At 41.8% G+C, this 22206-nt stretch overlaps 1 protein-coding gene across 1 annotated transcript in view; it reads left to right on the top strand.

The window, feature by feature from the left end:
- TFEB (transcription factor EB) overlaps positions 1-19722 on the top strand; it is an 86932-nt gene extending 67210 nt beyond the window's left edge. Inside the window, 9 exon segments of the mRNA XM_048498668.1 lie at positions 1954-2190; positions 2432-2680; positions 4275-4319; positions 4321-4359; positions 8284-8404; positions 8526-8582; positions 13381-13456; positions 14804-14951; positions 17169-19722. Of these exon segments, the coding sequence (XP_048354625.1) occupies positions 1993-2190; positions 2432-2680; positions 4275-4319; positions 4321-4359; positions 8284-8404; positions 8526-8582; positions 13381-13456; positions 14804-14951; positions 17169-17618 (1383 nt within the window). The 5' untranslated portion in view covers positions 1954-1992 and the 3' untranslated portion in view covers positions 17619-19722.
- Positions 19723-22206: the final 2484 nt, after the last annotated feature.

Genomic DNA, 22206 nt, shown 5'->3' with positions numbered 1-22206 from the left:
ATTTACACAGGGAAAGTCAATACAATCAACAGCATGAGACATTCAGTAAACAATGCAATAAGATTTGGACTGCAGAAATGTGAAAACAAGCAGAAATCTGAAATAGAGTTGAAATCTGAAACACTGAATGTTCAACTATGCAGAAATTGTGCAGCAGGTTCATACTTACAGCAACAGATGGTATGCAGTAGTATAGTCCACAATCCCTATCCTTTTATTAAAGCATCTTCCTAAACCATTTCTTTGCAATACAGTCCTATTACCTGTGTATTAGGGGCTAACATTTCTTGAGATTGACTAGTATTTGTGGTGACAGCTGAGCTGAGAGCTCTCAACTTTTCTGCGTAGGCATGGTTTTTACAACCATGAGTGAAAACATGGGATCTTTTTGATATACTTCATTTTGCCTTGTATCACAAATGTGTTGTACAACATCTTATATCAGTTTCACACTGTGATTTCTGCTGCTTGTTTTCACTTCAGGATGATTTTTTTTTCTTTTAAGCAGAGACTGAAAGGGAAACTAGTGAAGATGTTGTCCAAGTCTTTATCCCTGAGCATAGGTTGCAATTTCCTGGACCACTCTAAATATCAGTCAAAAAGAGGTTGAAGCCAAGCCCCCTGAGGTCTAGCCACCTCTAAATTCATGTTGAGAGAGTAAAACCAAGTTAGAAAAGTTATGTAACGTTGGCAGTGGCTGAATGTGCCTGCAAAGAAAAATTAGTAAAATTAACTAAAATTAATTTGAACACTGAAAACTTGTTTTTGATTTGCTGCATGTACACTTCTAATTATCAGTGGCTGCAGTTAGTACTAGTAGTCAGAATGCCTTACAATGAACAGTTCTTATATGATTTCATCTCTTGCAAAGATCTCAGCGCAGCTTTTGCAACATTTGTCTTGACTACCTTAACTCCAGCTGAGTTTCCGTTTGAAAATTTCTGTGCAAATGCTATCTGTTTTTGTAGTTTATGTGACACAGACCAAAACAAAAATAAAAATGTGGATGACAAAAAAATGTGCTCCCACACAATAACCAGTAAGAATTGAGAGGTTTGTGGCTATTATTCTGGTTATAATAACTTGTAACAAATAACTCTCAGTGCCTATAAAGTGCCAGTGCACATAGTGCACATAGTGGGTAAGTGCAGCTTGAGTCAATGACTAGGCCTATGCTGTAAAATGTGATTGTTACAGTATAATCCTTCACAGAGTTACTCCAGTTTAAGCTCATAGATTTCAGTGTGTTTAGAGTAGGTAGGCTACTAGTTTTAGCGAGTGTTGCCCCCAACATAATGAAGTCACTTCTGGTTTTTACCATATATTTTACCATATATTACCTAATTTCCCTCTGGAGGTTGCTGATTGAAGCTTACAACCCTAATTTAGTCTGGAATAACTCATAGGATTGCACTGTTTGTCTAACATTGGCTTTTTCTGCATAAGTCAAATGTTTGCAAAACATTGTCAACCCCCCCCCCCTCCCCAATTTGTTTGTGATTCTTGGCCATCATTTTGTGCTTGTTCCTTTTTAAAAAAAATTCTCCACAGATTTGATGCTTCAAACCCTTGTACTGCAATTCTTCATAGGTTGTGTGCTTGTGGCTTCAAAGATATCACACACACACCTCAATAAAAAAAACTTGATGGAAATAAACAGGTGAGATGATTGAGTGAGCTCAGAAAATGGAAGACATGGGAAACATTTTAAAGAAATATGCATAGCAAGCCGGAAAGTCTTCAAAACGTTTCAACAAAAGAATTGCTAAAACTGAGCTTGCATTTAAAACATGTTGAGGCTGGAAGTAAAATGTTTGGGCTAAAAATATTGTGGAACTCCTCAGAGGGAACGTTTTGTTTTCTGCCTCAAAATGTTTTATTTTGTTTGTGTGGAAAAGGCCATTATCTCCATGGTGAATCTTTGAGGCTAAACTCTGTAACTTTCTTTTCTAGGACTTTAAGTGACCCTTGGGCAGAATCAAAGCGTGCACTATGGCGTCACGCATTGGCCTGCGGATGCAGCTCATGCGAGAGCAAGTACAGCAAGAGGAGCAACGGGAGCGCATGCAGCAGCAGGCAATGATGCATTTCATGCAGCAACAGCAGCAAATGCCAATAGCTCCAACCCCTGCCATCAATACGCCGGTTAATTTCCAGTCTCCACCCCCTGTGCCCGGGGAAGTCTTAAAGGTACAATTTCAGTGCTTCCTTAATTAGTAATGGTTTTTTGGTCTTACATTATTTTCACATGAGCTGCCTTGAGCAGTCTCTGTTACAGTCTGCATATTAATTTTTGAAATAATACATAATAAAATTCCATATGTTAAAAAATCATTTTTTTCTGAGTGCCTGAAAATTGATGTCACTTTTTATATGATTATTCTGTTTCTCTTCTCGTCCCTCCTCACACCTTTGAATAACTTGCTTTCAGGTTCAGTCCTTCCTGGAGAACCCTACCACTTACCACCTGCAAAGGTCACGAGACAAGAAGGTCCAAGAATACCTGTCTGAAACGTATGGGAACAAGTTTGCTCCTTTGCTCAGTGCTCCGTCTCCCAAGCCTCCCCCTTCAGCATCACCTGGTGTCCGGCCAAGCCATGTCATGTCGTCTTCTGCAGGGAACAGCACCCCGAACAGTCCAATGGCCATGCTTAACATTGGCTCTAATCCAGAGAGGGAGGTGTGTATGTGGCTTCCTTGCATGGGGGCACAGGGGTTTGTTGGATGGTTCTTGCAGAATTACAAAATGGAGTGTGGATACAGCCTTGCTATTCCCAATACCTTTCTGTAAGACTTCATGAAGGAAGTAGTAAGTAGTGAGCCCACATCTACTCCAGGATCTGCCTTGCCTCAAAAATTATCCCTTACAGTTATACTATATAACCAGCCACGCATATGCTGCAACTCTTGTTGGACTGTACCACTTCACACTGATGGCACAGCATGGAGTGTTGGAATGTTGCCCTGTATCAAATATACCATCTAATTAAAAGAAAATGAGGGAGTAAGGACCTAGAACAGGGGTAGGGAACCTGCGGCTCTCCAGATGTTCAGGAATTCTTCTAATTCCCCATCAACCTCTGTATCAGCATGGCCGATTAGCCCCGCGCTGGTAGGGAGCTGATAGTTAATTGGTCCTATCTAGGCTTTCTGGGATCTCTAGAAATCTGAGAGAAGATTAGGCTAAACGTTTAGTTCCCCCTCCATCTGTGGTAAATGCCATCTTACAGACACACTGCTCTGTTGTCTAGCTTGGCTACTGGAATTATGCAAGGAGATATTGGAATTATGGTAGAATGTAGAATAAATTACAGTGTCAAGGGAGATACGTGATTAGGATCTCCCATAGGATTTTTAAAGGCAAAAAGCAACTGCAAGGGGAGCGAAATTTTGATCAAGAGGAAGATTTACTCCTTTCCAATCCACATGATGAGGATGGGGGTATATGCCTGGTCCAAATTGACCCTTCTGTCCCTACTCTGAAGCAATTCCCTCCCTCCCTCCCTCCCTCCCTCCCTCCCTCCCTCCCTTCCTTCCTTCCTTCCTTCCTTCCTTCCTTCCTTCCTTCCTTCCTTCCTTCCTTCCTTCCTTCCTTCCTTCCTTCCTTCCTTCCTTCCTTCCTTCCTTCCTTCCTTCCTTCCTTCCTTCCTTCCTTCCTTCCTTCCTTCCTTCCTTCCTTCCTTCCTTCCTTCCTTCCTTCCTTCCTTCCTTCCACTTCCTCACTTAAAACACACAATATTCGGATTATTTGTGTCATGTATATTTATTTTATTTATTTATTGTTTCGATTTATAAATTACATTGCCCATCCTAGAGGGAGTCTCCTGAAGTAGATGAACAACAATGTCCCACATATACCTAGTCATTCAATGTCGATAACAACAATACTTAATAATCCATTAAAAGCTACTTAAAACAGCGGTTAGTATCGCAATAGGTGCCCCTAATATGGCCAATTCAATTAAGATCACCCCAGTAAAGAAAGGGAGGTCAGGTGGAGTCCTCTCTGGGAGGATAATAGGTAGTTAAAGTGCATCAAAGATGGTATGTGTGCAAGAAGATCTTGGGGGGGGCAGGATAGTCGACTCTAAGTTAAGAGGGATATGCTGGCTGTGGAGAAACACTTTTTTCTTTTCAACAGAAAACTAAGCATTTCTTAGATGAAGTTCTTAAACTTAGAGTGTGTTTCCAACATCTGTGCATGTGCCTGAATAGTTTTGTTTTTGTTGTTTTAAATCTAGCATATTTGAAAAGAGTGTCCCTTTTCCTTTCAGATGGGTAGTGCCAGTGAAGACATCATGCAGTTGGCAACTACTGTAGGGCTGTAGTAATCAAAGCAGTATGTATGCACCTAATACTGTGAGTCCCTTCCTTTTGCCTTTGACAGTCATTTTTTGGGAGGGATTAAAGGCAGAAGGAGTACCAGAAGACCACTGTCTGGGCAGAAGGGTAGTAAACCTTTAGTGGAGCTACATTCAAATGTTTCTAGAGGCAAAATAAGCAGCCATTTGCCCCTGTTAAGAAGCCACTTCCTCCTTCTCGCACATATTGTCAGTTTGGGAGTTCTTGTGGGGATTACTTGCCTTTCACCTCCCATTGCAATAAACAAACCATCTGAAGGAGACCCCATGGGAATGCAATAAACAAACCATCTGAAGGAGACCCAATAGGATACCCCTTGCCTTAGTAAGTAGATAGGGTATGGGGGAGATGCTGCATTCCAACAACTATAATATTTTCTGTTTGAACATGAGTGCATTAAGAGGAAGAATTTCACTGCAGAAAAGTGGAATAACCAGAGAAGATGTAATACATGGCTTGACCCTAGGCAATGGATGGTTCTCTGCCCTCTTAATGCTGTAGCCCCTCCTGTGTGAACATATTCCCTTGACTTGCATCTGCATTTTCCAAATGATGGAGGTCAATAAAATGTTATTTAATCTCTTTCACTGAGGTATTTTGGCAAAAATGAATATTTTCTCGTGCTTCCCTGTGTACTTACTTGTCAAAATGGTTCTCAGCTTTGTTCAAATGGCACCCTTCCCTCTCCGTTTGGCATTCTTTGCTGCTAAATTGGAAGTGTGGGAAGTCAGCAAGGAGATACATTTAAGATGCTTTGCGATTATGCTGTCATGTTATGTTGCAATTTAACAGCTGCTGGGGGGCAGAAGATAGGCACGCACCTCTCTGAATATATCGTGGGTATAGGATATGAGCTTCCATAGTAAGTCCAGCTGTATTCCCATTATCCATACTAGAAGTTTCCCATCGAACTGGAAGTGGCTTTTTAAGTGTGGGTTGGCATTGCTGCTTCAGATATCACATGTCAGGAATTGACTTGCAGACCTTATGCCTGCAAAGCTGTACTAAGTTATAACTTCTTCCTAGAGAAAAAGAGGACCTTATGGCTACCTGTGAATCCCATTTCATGGGCCTACTGTAGATCAGGCAGGAATTATTCCAGGGTCAGACTAACAAGTCTCCTTATTTTCCCAATCAAAGGAACAAACAGTCTTTAGCTTAAGCAATTTGACAAATATTGAGCACAAGGGAATGATGGCAATAAAATGGTGTCAAAGTGGGTGGGAGGTTTGAGTGTGTATCCTGCAGTCCACCTTGCTGTGGTCCCACTTTGATGTGATCTTTCAGCAAAGCTTGTACAAAATCAGGTTTCAGAAATAATAGCAAAGCGGAGGAAAACTCAGAAAGTGGACAAAATAAAGGCAGTGCTATGTGAATACTAGAAAGATCACGAAATCCAGAGGGGCAATTATTATCCATTGGAGCTGAAAGTTCAGCCAGCTCCTGCGCCCACGTTTTCTCTTTGGGCTTTGTGGTTGAGTTTGAAGCACTTTAGTAGATCTTAAGTCAATTTCAAACTCAATTGTGTCCATCTTATCAGACAACTTTTCCCCCCCCTTTACTTATGGGCACGCAAATTGCTTCATTAGGAGAGTTATCTGGAGAACAGTAACTTTGAATTGCAGGATTATAGGCAAGTAAGGTTGGGCAAGAAGGGGAATTTCCAGAGCATAATACATCCCCAAGGCCTCTGGAACAGGAATTGAGGAGCAGAATTGAGAGCGCAAAACATCCTCCACTTCCTCAAGGATATTATGTTGGTGCAGGAAAAGGTGGATTTCATTCAGCGGACGTCTCCAGAGTTGCTTCCACTCATCCACTAGTGGTCTTTGATTCCTTTGGAGAAAGCTTCTGAGGAGAGTCCAGTTTTGTTAGAGTTTCCAACAGCAGTAAAACGCTTTGTTGAACTCCTTTAAATTTGCATTTCTCTTGTCCGGAAGGTGTAGCATGTAAGGTGTCCTCAATGAGTCTGTGGATAGTAGTATTCCTAAAGAAAAGCATATATTTTTAATATCATACCTTCTGGAAAAAAAAAAAAGTGGCGATGTTTCAACAATAGTGAAGAAGGCATTTTAGATGTACTAAAAGTTAGGGCAATTCTTTTATAGTAATCCACAGGGGGCAAAAGTATTCACATATGAAGTCAACTGAGTCTTGTTTGGAGCACACTTTAACAACTGGCTCAAAGAAGACCTAATTGCTCTATAATTTGACCACCTATTTTGGTTTAGCTTGGAATGTCCAATATACAACACCACTTGCTCTTTTGCAAAATGCTAGCGAATTCATATTAACTAGCTTTAACTGCCGGGTGGGGCGTAGGCCTTGAAGGCCAATGGGCGAGAATGTCTGAATAAAAGGGAGCTACCGCGTCAGATCCATTTCCTGAAGCTTGTATCTTTAAAATTTGATGGGAGATCAAAGATCTAATTTAGCCCCCAGGGTGGTACAAAATTTTTTAAAAGTAGGTCAAGAGTTTTTGAAATTAAAATCAACTCATTAGAGAAAAGTTCCTGTCGAATGTATAAATTGTCATGTGTTGTAAGTTCTTTTATTCTTGTTTGGAGGCTTTTGTAAACTTGGAATTAAAAGCATCCTGTTTTTCCTAAACCAGTTGGAGATGGGCTTGTTGCAAAAACTTCTTCTGCAGGGCTTGGAAACATATCCTCCAGCTCCAGGTTAGCTTCCAATGGAAGCAAATCTATTTGATGATGTTAAGCCCTCAATTGAAGATTGCCTCTCCACTGGAGGGGTAATTGTCGGTGAAAAACTTGGTCAATTTTAGTCTGTTTACTAGACTTCTGGCATGGAGAGTGTGTGGGGATGAAAGGTACCGTTTCCTCCCCGTTCTTCATTTTTAGATAGCAACCGTAAAACAATCAGACAATGAGTAAAATGATATTCACACTAGGAGCAGTTATTTACACTAAGCTAAAACAGACGGCTTAAGGAGAGATGGCAAAAGGCTGACGCCATAAAAAAATACTTCAAGAGTAGCTAATAAAGGGTTAAAAGAGCAAACTTCAAAGAAAGTTCATTTAAACTTCAGAAGTTCATTGAAAATATATAATATAAAAGAGCAGAACCTTGACAGCTGGTGTTAAAAAAAAACAAAACTTTAGTATTAGAAGTCTCAAGGCTTTTTTAGCTGAGGAGTTGGGGCTGTGGCGTCTCTCACACCAGCTGGTCAGGGAATGAGCCAGCAAAAAAAAAAAAAAAAAAAACACCCTCAAACTCTCTGGTTGGAGCCAAGAAAATAAAAATAGAGATAAAAATAATAGAATGATAAACCAGCAGTTCAACCACACCTGATGATAGGGAAGCTCCAGGCTTCAGAAGTACACAACTTGTTTTAAAAACAAAAGGGAAACAGACTCATTAGTCAGCACTGCTATTATTAAAGTATTGTGGATTTTAGCCTGGTTTTAAAATATCAGCTCAGAAGGTTCTTTATTATAGTCTGTCTCAACAAAATTGCAACAGAAAGCTCTAATTTAAAAGAAAGTGCTAAATGCTAAGAGATAAAACTACAAAGGGTAGGAGAAATTTAAAACTTATCTTTAAAAGGTGGAGGAGCTCAACGAAGAGCGACCGCTCGGCACCAACTCCCACGTTTACAATCTATGTGAATACTAAAAAACCCAAGGAAGACGTCCTCGTGGGAACAACCTTCAACTACCATAAATTGTGTAGTCTCACTGAAACAACCATGGCAATGGAGTCCTTCATGGAAACAGCCTGATTTTTAAGAAGTCCTATTCTTGGTTAGAAGTTACTACCACTCACTGAGGAGGCGTGGGAGAATCTGGTTGTTTGGATCCACAGCTTTTGCATATGGCTACTATTTTGCCCCTTACTCAAGCAAGGATATTTCTTATGCCACAGTCAGATAATTCTTTCTTTCCCTCTTTTTTTTTCCAGCTACCACTCTCTAGCAGCCATATGAATGTATACAGCAGTGACCCTCAGATGACACCCTCCCTGGTTGGCATCACCAGCAGTTCCTGCCCTGCTGATCTCACCCAGAAGAGAGAACTCACAGGTAATATGGTAGGGTGTGAGCAATTGGTTCATACCTGAATTGTCAATGGGGAGCATGAGCACATTAAATATTGCATTTGTTTCTTCTGGCTCACTGATTCAGTTGTATTTTTGTTTTTTAGATGCTGAGAACCGTGCTCTGGCAAAGGAACGTCAGAAGAAGGACAATCATAATCTGAGTGAGTGATACCTGTCTGGAATTCCTTTACAATTCCTTCCCTTCCCCACACCAACCCTATGAGGTAGGTTGTTAGCCAGAGAAACAGCTCCAGGCCAGTGCAGGTGGGTATTAAGCATGTAAATCTCTCACAAATCACTCCCAGCAAAACATTTACCAAAAAATTTCAGCACCATCTCTCACAAAACACTTCCAGTGGAATCCATACCCAAACAGCATCACTTTCTATGGTGTTTAAACTAGGCAGTCCAGATTCTTATTTTAAATCCACCTTAAACGGAGAATCTGGGGTCCCCAGTTAACACAACATTGAAAATGATGCTGTTTTGGAGTGGATTCTCCCCCACCCTGAAACAGCATCACCTTCAATGTTTAAACTGGGGACCTCATATTCTCCCTTTAAATTCATGCCGACGGGGGTGGATTTAAAAGGAGAATCTGGGGAAATTTGGAGTGTGCCTGCTGTCAGGGGGGCAATTGTTAAGCTAGCAGCACCAACATTTCAGGGTATCTTTAGGAGACTCTCCTGATGATACCACCCAGGTTTGGTGAAGTTTGGTTCAGGGGGTCCAAAGTTATGGACCCTCAAAGGTGTAGCCCCCATCTCCTATTAGCTTCCATTGGAAACAATGGGGGATGGGGCACCCCTTTGGGGAGTCTATAACTTTGGACTCCCTGAACCAAACCTCACCTGACTTGGGTGGTATCATCAGGAGAGTCTCCTGAAAAATCCCTGAAATTTTGGTGCTGCTAGCCGTGCAGGCCAAAAACTGAAAAAACACTAAAAGTACAAAAAACACACAAACAAACCTGAACTTTTTGCGCCCTCCACTAGGGGGCGCCCGGGGTACCCCATGTTCCTTTGGCAAATACGCCACTGCATGTCAGTATGTAACATGCTGGCATGTTTCTGATGCAACACACCAGTGTCAGGACTGAAACCACCCTACAGGGATATTGTTCCTGGTCTCAACAGTTTGGAATTCTGAGCAACCTCCCCAAGACTTGGCATAGAAAAATAATCCAAACTATGGCACAACAGGGCATACCAGCTTAAGCATCAGGTACAGACCTCAGGTAGACGGGCAGAGTGAAAACAGATGAGAGAGTGTGAAAGATAGCACCCTGTGTCCATTTATAGGGGTTGGCCTACAGCATCAGACAATACACATCAACCTGTCTGTCTGTCTGTCTGTCTGTCTGTCTGTCTGTCTGTCTGCCTGCCTGCCTGCCTGCCTGCCTGCCTGCCTGCCTGCCTGCCTGCCTGTCTGTCTGTCTGTCTGTCTGGTAGAGTTAGTATACCGCGCACCCCCAAAGGGCTCTGGGCAGTGTACAATGTACATATTAAAAACTTTATGAAATAAAACCAATAACAACAACCTAAAAACCATACAAAATATACCATGCATTATACAAAAATATCAGATGGTGAAAATCACATTCCATTTCATGTCACAAGGGTGGTCAAGATGATATAGTCCGTATCAAACTAGAATACAGGTTGGAATACTGATTAAAATACAGATTAAGATACAGCGGGTGGCACTCACTTCAGCGGCTATCTCTCCCCAAAATCCTGATGGAATAATTCTGTTTTCAGGCCCTGTGTAATTGCTCAAGATTCTGTAGGGCCCTAATGGATGGTGGTAGAGAATTCCACCAGGCAGGGGCCAAGGCACTAAAGGCCCTGGCTTGAGTGGAGGCTAGCTGTATCATAGAGGGGTCAGGAACCACCAGTAAGTTGGCCTCCACAGAGCGCAGAGGCCAGGTGGGGACGTAGGGGAAGAGGTGGTCTCTAAGGTATGAGGGCCCCAGGTTGCGGAGTGCCTTAAAGGTTAGCACCAATACCTTGAAGGTGATCCATTGGAAGCCAGTGCAGCTGGCGCAGCACAGGAGAGATATGGTCCCATATAGACTACTTGTGAATTGCCGTGCTGCTGCATGCTGGACCAACTTCAACCTCCGGATCAGCCGCAAAGGAAGGCCCGTGTAGAGAGTTGCAATAGTCTAATCTGGAGGTGACCATAGCATTCATCACAGTGGCCAGGTCGGTCTGGAAGAGGTTAGGTGCCAGCCGTTGTGCCTAGTGCAGATGAAAAAACACGACCTAGGTTGTACGGGCTACCTGGGTCTCCATAGATAGAGATGAATCCAGGTGGACCCCCAGGCTACAAACAGATGTAGAGAGACCCCCTTGAGTAACAGTGGCTGAAGCCCCTCCTCCCTTTGTGACCCACCCACAGGACCTCTGTCTTAGATGGGGTTCAGTTTTAACCTGCTTTGCTTCAACCATCCAGTGACAGTTTCCAAACTGTGCTGCAAAGCCACTGGGGCAGCAGCAAATCCTCCCTCCATCAACAGAATGAGCTGAGTGTCATCAGCATATAAAACTCCATACCAACTGAGCAAGGGGTCATATAGATGTTAAATAACAGTGAGGATAATAGGGCCCCTTGTGGCAAACCACAATGAAGTGGGCACCGTTGGGAAACCCTCTCACCAACCCTCACTTGCTGACTCCAGTCCCATAGGAACAAGGCGACCCATTGCAAGTTCACGCCCTGGACCCCGGAAACAGTCAGGCGGTGGGTCAAAAGACTGTGATCGACCACATCAAATGTGGTAAGATCTAATAATATCAGCAGCACCGATCTGCCCCGGTCATGTTGAATGCAGAGTGTATCCACATGAGATACTTCCCCTTTAGGATTCTTCCAGAAAACCCGTGCGCCAATACTTTTGCCCCCCCCCCCCCCCATCCTTTTACCATCACCAGTTCTGGTTTTCAAAAAATTACTGCTAGTTAGCATGTTGCACTGCCCTGACCTTGGGAGAGCCAATGAACGATGACTTCCAAGGCTGGTATACCTGCTTACACTGACTGGGCCTTCTAATACTCAAGTTAATCCCTGATGGAATGAGGATACAATTGTATCACAACCAACATCAAGGTGTTATTGTTTAGTTCATGCAGCGTAGTGGTTAAGTGCTTGCACTGCCACTCACACGGTCAGGAGTTCGAGCTCTTTGTGGGTCAGATATCCTGCCAGATATCCTGGCAGCTCATGGTCAACTCAGCCATCCATCCATTCCTTGGTCAGTAAATGAGTACCTAGCACATAGCTAGGGGGTAAAGAATATCTGGGGAAATCAATGGCAAACCACCCCACAAAAACGGCTTGCCTATGAAATCACTGCTTGCAGTGGTACCCCAGGGTCGAACATGACTGAAGGGGAAACTTTACCTTTTACTTTAATGCAGCTATCTAGCTTATCCTGATACGGGGGACCCCAGAATTGCAAATGGAGATGTTTCTTGAAAGTTCATAGAACTGGCCTATGCTTGTAGATCTCTTTTCTTTCCTCCTACTGCCTTTGTCTAATCCACCTGGATATCATGTAAGTATTTTTATCACCTGGTTGACTTCCGGCACTATTGTAGTATTCATTCATGTAACTATGCTGCCTCTGTCTGGAGGAAATCTGCAATTGCACAGTTCTCTGTTAGACTTCATTAACAAAAAGAAAAAGAAATACCTGCTTTCAGTAGAATTCCAAGTGAGAAAATGTGATGAGCAGTCCCCCTCCACTCCCATCATTACTGCCTTTGGAACAGGCAAAAAGAAAGTCACACTTTTGGGTTTATCCTAAACATGTGCTGTGACTGGTCAGAGAAGAAGGTAGAATCTTCACATAGGTAACTGTCTCCTCTAAAGCAGAGAGCCTCTTTTTAAAAAAATAGTGAATGTCTTAGAATTCTGTACAGCTACTTCCAGGAAGTAACCTGTTGCACTGTTGTTGTTTTTTAAAAAATCATAATAACCTTTTGACCTGAATGACTACATTCATTCATTCATTCATTTATTCATTTATTTAATCAAACTTATATGCTGCTCTCCCCCATAGGTATCAGAGCGGCTTACATTCAATATTAAAATAAAATACAGATTAAAATAAATACATTACAATAAAATACATTAAATACATTAAAATGAAATACATTAAAATACAGTCCATGTGGCAAGTATCCCTTTCTTTTCAGCCCACATTAAGTTACAAACACTTCTATTTTGTCTGTGTCTCTTGGCGTTGAAATGAGTTCTGTTTAGCTCTATCTTCCTTTGTTATCTCTTATGTCAAATATTAGATTATAAACTTTTTGTACTCTCCAATGCTCAGTGATGAATTATTTCTTTCAATACTTGACGCTCATATATATATATATATATATATATATTGAGAGCCACTGGATGTCACACTTAAACTTCCCAACTAAATTGTGACTGTAGCCATGGGGTCATCTGTTTGGGAAAAATGCTTGAGGGGGGCTGAATCCAAGGCTCAGCATTCTTCTTCCCTGTGATGATTCATCCTCCTCCAGTTACAGATGACTAGAACTGGCAGCTGGTTATTTGTTCTGTAGCAGTACAGCATTTGGAATTATCTGCCTGGGCAACTCCAGTTAATGGATGCAGAAATCAGGTGCTGAGAACCTTCTGTTCAGCCCATTTCCTTTCATGTGGGTTGCTTTATATCTGGATGAGATGGACACACCAGATTCTGAAGAGTTCAGCCAACAGGCTTTACCTCAAGTGAAAGTCAAAACTTAAATCCTGCCTGGACAATTATATTCCACAAGCAGGTAGAGGAAATGGGATGTAATGGGGTAGACCCAATTGAAGGAAGTAATCTGTGAAACTCCTTCACACTGGGTTCACGTTGTATCAGTGCCTTCTGTAATGACTTAAGAAATATCCCTATAACAGCTTCCTGACATTTTTCTTCTTTTCCGTCTTTAGTTGAAAGAAGACGAAGGTTCAACATCAATGATCGTATTAAGGAACTGGGAATGCTGATCCCTAAAGCTGGAGACCTGTAGGTTCTGGTGGAAGTTAAAGTGGGGGGGGAGGGGGAGGGAGGGAGGGAGGGAATTGTGCTATCTCCTAGACAGGACACCAAGCAGAGAAACATAATCAGAGCAGAGCTAGCTATGAAATTATCACTTTCCCATATCCTCTTAAAACAGTATTTTTAATTCCTGCTGCAAAAAAAAAATCTTCACGATATGTTTTGGTCCCTCCATCTCAGTTCTGTTCTGATTGGCCAGGATCTCAGGCAGATAATAGTCTTTCTCAATACTTGCAATCTGGATCCTTCAACTGGAAATGGAGCAATTGAACCTGAGGCCTTCCGCATGCAGGCTTTGACTCTGTTGGAGCCAACACTCTATCTTCCCTCTCACTCTAATAATGATTCCTAGATCTATACAATTGAAAAGGTTTAAAGTATTTGCAAATGCCCACTAAGCTTGATGCGAAAATTTTAATTTAAAGAATCTGACAACTGAATGAAACAAAACTCATTCAGAATAGCGCAAAAGCTATAAATGTTGCTGCTCACACTGTAAATACAACATAGCCTTGAAAATCTGGTTGGTTGTATAAATAGATAATATATGTTGAGTAAATTAACGTTAGAAAGCCTTTACTCTCTGTGGTATCTGTTGAAGGGTTGTTGGTCTCAAATGTAGTTGTACTGTTTCACACCAACACTCCTACCTTCTGAAATGATTCTCTCTGCTTTCTCTAAATCAGATAGGAAGAGTCAGTTTAATCGTGTGTTTTACTGTTTGTTGGATTCCCTTGATCCAATAAGCATTTAGCCTGTTGCTCCAGTTTATTATATAAACTGTCCACTAAGAAAGAGCGTTGCATTAGGGAATGCTCCAGTGGTGATCATCTTGGCCCAGCTCCAGCCACCATTCCTATAGCTAATTGTTCCTAAATATCATCCAGGCATACCATAGAGCTGACTGGTAATAAGCTAACAATGCACATCACATCTAATTAAGTTAGTGTTGTGGAGACACTGGTTCTTCATCAGTTCTTACATGATAATCCTCTGCTGTTGCTGATGGTTCAGTACAACTTTTTCTTGTGCCAACCTTGTGTTTTCTCAGCTGGCATGCCAGCTTAAAAGGCAGACAAGTTTTAATTAATTAATTGTTTTTTCTGGCAGTTAGTTCAGTGTCCCAGGATTTTTTAATGTATTTCTTTGGCCCCCAGGGAAATGTAAATAATGTATTAAATTACCATTATAAATTTTTAGCCCCTTCCTTCATTACCTTGGAATTTTGGACATCAGACATTCTCTATGTATGACTGTCCCAAGCACTTTCCATAATCTAAAGTAATCTCTGATGCCTTCCTTGTTTTACTTCAGGGATGTACGCTGGAACAAAGGGACAATCCTGAAGGCCTCTGTGGATTACATCAGAAGGATGCAGAAGGATCTGCAGAGGTCACGAGATCTCGAGAATCATTCTCGACGTTTGGAAATGGCGAACAAGCACCTCTGGCTCCGCATACAAGTGGGTCTTCAAATTTTTGTGCTATGCTCATGCATTCTCATTCTCTTTTGCATGCTAGTAGAAATTATATTCCCTTTACCTTCTCATGGAAGACATTCTAAGCTTTTATCCATCCCTTAAGCCACCCACCTTAGTAGCATTGTCTCATAATCTGACTTTCAGGTAAGGCATGAAATAGATTAACAGCCCTTGCTACAAAGCAAATGGGTATGTTGGCTTTCAACATTTCACCTGTGGTGGAAGCTTCTTAGCTGCTCACGTGGCTCACTATAACCAATCATAGATGGCTTCCTCTAATGTTTGTAAGAGAGATCTCACTGTTTCAACTAGTTTGGCCCTATGGCAATATTGTCTAAAGACAGAGGATCCTACAAACCAGAAGTGGATGGTGATTGCAATTGTGGATCTTTCCCCCACCCTCTTCCCCCATCAGCTTATTTACAGCTCTGAAAAGGTGATGTGAAAAGCCTAGGAAGACTTCGAGACAATTTGCCAGAAGGGCTGTCTTGAGAAGGCGAAAATGGGTGAAATCATCCTCTTTCACTATCTCACTGCTTGCAGATGAAGGCAATTTCATTCAGTCCCGCCCCCTACCACATGCCCATGTTTTTTGTTCAGTCTTTCCTAAATCTGCTTTTGGGAGCAGTCAGGACCAGTGCAAGGAGGGTAATGGGGAATCCAGAAGTCTCTTTGTACTCATGGTCTGTACGATGCAATTCAGAACTCTAATACATGGGTGACTTGCTGAGGCTGAAGGTCTTTGAAGTTTCCTGCAGCAATAACTTTGTTAGTCTTTAAGTCTCACAGGGCTAATATTTTTTGCAAGAGTCTTAATGTGAATTTTTAACTCGGACTGACCTATGTAAAGTATAAATGTCTGTGATGTGCTTGACACAAGATATCTGGGCAACAAAAGACTGGACATTTTCAGGTTATGTTTGGTTAACAAATGCTATCGGCAAAGCAGGATATTCTAATAATGTTACTTATTCGTTTACTATAAATTTCAGTTTAAAACTCATTGCTATAAAATGACTAAAAGCAACAGAACTTCAAACAGTTATTGTGCACACAAAGCTGTTTTATACCAAGTCAGAGTAGTAGTAGCTCTTCAGGGTCTCAGCTCAAAGTTTTTACTTCACATACTACCTGACTTTGTAAATTGGAGAGACCAAGAATTGAGTCTGGGACCTTGAAAAGTCGGGGATCTGCAAAGCAGAGGCTGTACCACTAACCATGACCCCTTCCGAACAACTGTAGATGAATTGCTTTAGAAACTCAATTTTCAGCCACTGACAGGCCAGTCATAATCATGCAGTGCTCTGAAATACCTGCCAAAGTAAGAATCTAAAAATTATCTTAGAAAATAAAATAAAGATGAGAACTTCTCTGTGGAGAGAAGATCCTTAATGAAGGCACTATCCCTAAGAAGGCCCTGCCTTTCTTCTGAACCAGTCTCAGATGAAGAAAGGAATCAGAGCAAGTCTTCTTCAGGTGATTATTTATGCACAGGAAGACTTATTCAGCATGTATTCTGGGCCAGAGGGAGGTTGGGCCTTTGAAAATCAGTGGATTAACTAGTAAACAAGCCCAGAGTTAATGTAAATCTTCAGCACTGGTGTAACTTACTCCTGTTAGCTCACATCTCCTAAAGGGCAGGCGGCAAAGTTCTGAACCAATTGAAATATCTCAAAGATCTTCAAAGGCAGCCATACTTAGAGCCTATTATAGTAGTCCAGCTGGGACGTTCCCAAGCATGTGTAACAAAGACTAAGGTAACTATATATCTGCTGCGATATGCTCTGTTTATAGTGGACTTCTGGCAAGGTCATTCTAGAGCTGCTGGAATTGATGAGATTAGTGTCATTTCTGAGACTTTGACTTTTTATTTATTTATTTATTTTGTTTAACAAATTTATGTCCCATCTTTCTGCTCTCACAAGGGCCATCAAGGCAGCTAACAAATGAAAACTTAAGTAATAAAATCACACATTAAGATCAACTCCTTTCCCCAAAATGCTGATCATTAAAACGATTAAAAACCCAGCTGTCATATATGCAAAATGCAACACATAAAAGCAACAGTTTAATCAGGAAGGAGGGATTGATCAGAGAATGCCAAACAAAATGAAAAAGCCTTTGCCTGCTGGCAGAAGATAGCAACAGATGGCTTTGCATAAAAACTGTTTAAAAATCTATGTGTACCTTGTCCTACAGGAGCTAGAGATGCAGGCTAGAGTCCACGGACTGCCTGCCACTTCACCCTCCGGCATGAATGTGGCTGAATTAGCTCATCAGGTTGTAAAGCAAGAGGTCTCCAGGGAGGAGGGGACAACAACTGAGATCCAGCAGCAGCCACCACTACATCCTGATCAGGAAACTCGGCACCAGCCTTCCTATGCTCCTCCACAGTCCCCTTACCATCAGCTGGACTTCACACACAGCCTGAGTTTTGATGACAACTCCAGAGGATTCCATGACCCGCTAGACCCCAGCCAAAACGTCTCCTTCCCCTCTTTGTCCAAGAAGGAACTGGACTTGATGTTAATGGAAGACACCATGCTGCCTGTGGCATCTGATCCCTTGTTCTCTGCTGTGTCTCCTGAGGCTTCAAAGGCTAGCAGTCGCAGAAGCAGCTTCAGCATGGAGGATACAGATATGCTGTGACTGGAATTGTCCAAAGCAGAAAAGACTAGGAGTCAAATATTGTTGTGAAGATTCATCTCTCTCCGCCTTGTCCCCACAGACCCCTTCAAGGGTTAGTGGGACTAAACAGAAATGCATCCTGAACTGGAGGCGGTTTGTGCCCGGGGGAGGGTGGGTGTTGGCACAAGGATCAACACCAGTTCTGGGAATGTTAATCCCCCCAAGCTTCCTGTGTGTTCCAGCTTGCCAAAAACTGAGTGGTCCTGCCTCACCTGCCATGGCCACAAGGCAATCATGGTCTTGCAATCCTTTTACAGCCCCTGTGATTCCTCCAGGTGCATCTCAGGTGCCTTCATGCCACGTATCTTTCAAAACCTCCTTGAGTGTTCTGGCAACAGTGTGATCTTGGTGTTGATGATGGCCAGGCAACAGTTTGTCCTATTTGAAAAGTGGCTTTAACTGAGCCTTGATGCTCATGTATTCTTGCAGACCAGTGCGTCCCCAAAGGATCTCTGTGCCCTTTGCTCTCCTTCCCTATCCACCGCCTCTTTAGCTTCTGTCACCAGGCAGTTGAGAGCAATGGCTTGCTTCAGATATGCTCCTACATTGGGTTTTTTCCCCTCAAATAGGGCAGAGAAATCCAGTACACTCTGCAAGAGGGAGGGTGTGGTGCTATTGACTAAAAGTGTGTGATAGGTTGTTTTATATCAGTCCTATGGTATGATGGAGCGATAGTATTAGAACTCTCACAGAATCTTTCCAAAGTTAGATGCCTAAGTGGGATGTAGCAATTTTAGTTAAATTATTTGCAGACTTCCAAAATGCGCACTCCATTAAAGCACATTTCAGACTCCTGGTCAGAACTTATGCTTCTGAGGTCTAAGTTTGGATTTGACCTCTCTTTTGCGTAGTATTTTTGCCAAAAATACAAGGTATCCACATGTGTATGTGAGGGAGAAGTGGGCATTTTGAACGTTAAAAAAACCAACAATTTGCCCAGCAAAAATCGCGAAACTGCTTTAAATAAAAATTAAAATGAAGATTGACAACTGTAAAAACGTTCAAAATACCTCTGTTTTTGTGTATGTTTCTCCTTCAGCTAGGATGGTGGGGTTTGTTCATATTGGGTTTCCATGTAAATTACTGAGGCCACAGGCCAGCTACCTAACTTGGAATCTGGTTCCTGCTGGCCCATGCTCCATTGCATTGACCCTTTTGCACTGGATGTTAGAGCTATGCTACATATTTTTAGAGATCTGAAGAATTCCATCCTTACCCCAAGTTTCCCTCGTTCCTGAAAGAAACTCCTTGAATCCTCATAGATTGTATTCCCTACCTTTCTCCAAGTAGCTCAGGTCAGTGTATGTTGTTTTCCCTCCCTATTGTACCCTCTAAATAACCCTGTGATGTCGCTTAGGCTGAAATACTGATTTATCCCAAGCAAATGAACCAAGGAGCTATTAATTGATCAGTGAGCTTTATGATAGTATGGGGATTTTTAGCTGGGTTTCCCAGATCCCTGTTTTGCACCAGTTTATTTAAATTTGTTCAGTAAATCGTTGAAACTTAGCAGTGGCCTGTTGTAAATTAGCTCAGCTCTAAGGGCAGATTCATTTATCTACTTGCATCAAATACCTGTGTTTGGGGAGAAGCGGTGCTCTTTCACTATACATCCATGTGCATCTGTTTCTATTCAAAGCACAAAGGAAAAGCTGCCACTTTATCATACTTCTTAGTGGTTATAAACTGGCGTTTGTACGTGTACTTATATTTGGTGGTACAGAACACGCAAGTATATGAAACTCTTCTGCCCCTGTATATCCCACTTGGGACTCATGCACAATTCAAATGAAGATAGAGACCATGTACGACACCACCACCACCACCACCCATTTTCCCTCTTTAATTCACCACTGCTTGAAAGAAATAACTTGTATGAGTTCAGGAAAAATGTAGTTTGGCTTACTTTCATAACATTATTTGAGTGTTCTGGCACCAAGAGTTTCCAAAATATTAGATCTCTAGATAGCAGATAGATAGAGACAGATTCTCAGTTGCATTTTATAAATGAGTTTACTAACTATAAAGGGGGGGGGGGGTTTGCATGGAGATAAAATAAGAAATCCTTTCTTTCCTGTTACACATCTACATTACTGTATGTTTGGTTACATCTTGGTACCTATCTGGTGTCTCATGGTCGTGGTGGTGGTGATGGTGGTGTCTTGTCTGCTCAAAAAAAGAAACAGAGTTAACTTTATAACTTCAGATGCGCGTGCTCACTAACGTGTAAGCAATGGCTAGCTGACTGACCAATAGCTAATCAATAGCTCAGGTCACAAACAGTGATTTCAGCAACTGGTTTACATACAAGCAGTTAGCCCTTTTATGACTGAGTTGTGACAGACACTTGCAAAATCCCAACAGCCATCAGTCCCTCACTTTCTCAGGGCATTTTGATCAGGACTCAGGAATGCTTCCAGGCCGTCTTACGAATGGTGTAGTTAGAAACTCTGATGGTCCTGTCTTTTCTACAATTCTGCAGTCTATTTGATAGCCCAAGATTCAGAATATGGTAAGATGCCTCCTACCAGTCTTGCATCGTGTGTATTTTGCACCGGTGTGCTTCAGAGGGAATTCTCAGACATGCTGTCTGTCAGTTGCTTCACACATACATTGCCAGGGGCTTAGCTTCTTGTTTTTTAACAGGAGCAATAGCCTCAGTGCCTGAACGTGAGCAAACAAGACACAGTTCGTAGAGCTGGTGTTTTCTGATTAATTTTCAGTTACATTGGGGTAGACCACAGTCTGTCTTCTGTTATTGTGCTTTGTGTCGTTAGACCTGCAAGATGTTGGATAGACCATGATTCCTACTAAGAAATCCCCCTGGCAAATTTCTAGTTAATCGCTCTGTGATCTATGATGTTTCTTTAAGATGCAAAGATAAGTGCAGAGATCTGGTTGGATTGGGATGCAGGGTAGTGTTTTTGTGGTTGTTTTAAATGTGTTAGTCTGTTTTTAGTCCTTTTGAACTAACTCACAGTGTGGACACCTTAAGGCCTTGTTAATGCTACCTACAATCCAACTCTGAACCTGGATCTCTGAAGAAAAGGAGAGGAATTTATCCTTTGATCCTAGTCTTTCTCAGGATGCTAATCCAAGGATTTAAACAGAGGAAATCCACAGGAGAGCTGATTTTAACAACTCAGGTGAGAGCTCCTTTCTCTCTGAAGCAGTTCTTGTTTGTAGAGATTTTGATTCCAAAACCAGAGTCATTTACCAAAGAGCTATAGAAGTAGTTTATTCCTTTGAGACAAAACAGTGCCTTCAGTCTCCCCTGAGATTATGACATGTTATTGGTTATTTGTAACAGCCAATCACAGCTTCATTTATATTTATCACATAAGATACCAGCAAGATGTTTTTTTCAGTGGCAGTGGTGCAGTCCCCCTCCCCCATATAAAGCAGAAAAAACAAGGAGAGGACATCCTTGTTGAAAGAGGGGAAGCTGAAGAGAATATGGCTTCAAAGACCTCAAAAACTCATCGAAAAGTTCACAATATGGTATTTGCCTTTTGTTTAAGGTATGAACACTCACTGTTGTGGCTATTCAGCATGCAAATGTACAGCTCCCAAAGAAGAAAGTTTGCTTTTGGGTTTTGCAGGGATGGAGAGAGTGTTAAATCACTTGTTATTAAGTGCACTTTAAGACATGCAATTGCATTCTTCACAGCAGTCACACAGATGGTGGGTGTGCTATACAAGGGAAAGTTTTGTCCAAGAGTGTCAGAGAATTTCAGCAACGGTAGAAATCAGGTGAGAGCATATAGTTTTAAAAATGGGTACATCTCAGCATTTTGGTAAAGCCATGTACACTGCTTTAGTCAAATCTACGGCAAGTTAATCCACAGGGGCTGTTTTAATATTTTCAGTGCCACTGTACTTTTGGATTCCTGCTGCACTTTGTGGATCACCTGTATTCTGAATAGCTTCAGTGGGGAACCATGTTGGCTTGCAGTGGAACAGCTATATTTGAATCCAGCAGCACATAGAGCCCAATAAGATTTTGGATGTGTAAGCCTTTGAGAGTCAAAGCTCCTTTTGTCAGATACCCACGTCTATATTTTGAATGTATTTCAACTCTTTTATGCCAAGACACCTTTTGTAATCTCATCCAGTATCACAGTTTTATGGCACAATAATGCATTTGATTCTCCTATTCAATTCTATGTGATTTATGATAAGAAGATTCAATATTATAAAGCCAACAATGAATTCATGTGAACATCTGGAGCCTTAACCAACTGAGCAGCAGAAAGTGGTTTAAAGTATACCTGGAACTAAGCACTTTTTAAAATTTGGTCCACAGATCTCTGGCCCACATTAGTCCTAAATATCACACTAACACGTGGGTCTTGATTGTTCTAGTATTGTGAGTGCCACATGGATAGTGTGTGTGACATTATGGCAACCGCACAATCCCATCCATGCTATTCTCAATAATGTAAATCTTTGCTAGTCTGTTTACTTGTTCCTCCACTGTTTTTATTACTTTTCCTTTGGAAACTGTGCATACCTTTTCCATCGCAGTGGAGCAGATATGTTGCACTGC

The sequence above is a fragment of the Sphaerodactylus townsendi genome, linkage group LG05 (genome assembly GCF_021028975.2).
Source record: "Sphaerodactylus townsendi isolate TG3544 linkage group LG05, MPM_Stown_v2.3, whole genome shotgun sequence".
Taxonomy (NCBI): domain Eukaryota; kingdom Metazoa; phylum Chordata; class Lepidosauria; order Squamata; family Sphaerodactylidae; genus Sphaerodactylus; species Sphaerodactylus townsendi.
Note: the sequence above shows the minus strand (reverse complement) of the source record. Positions and strands in the feature narration are given on the sequence as shown.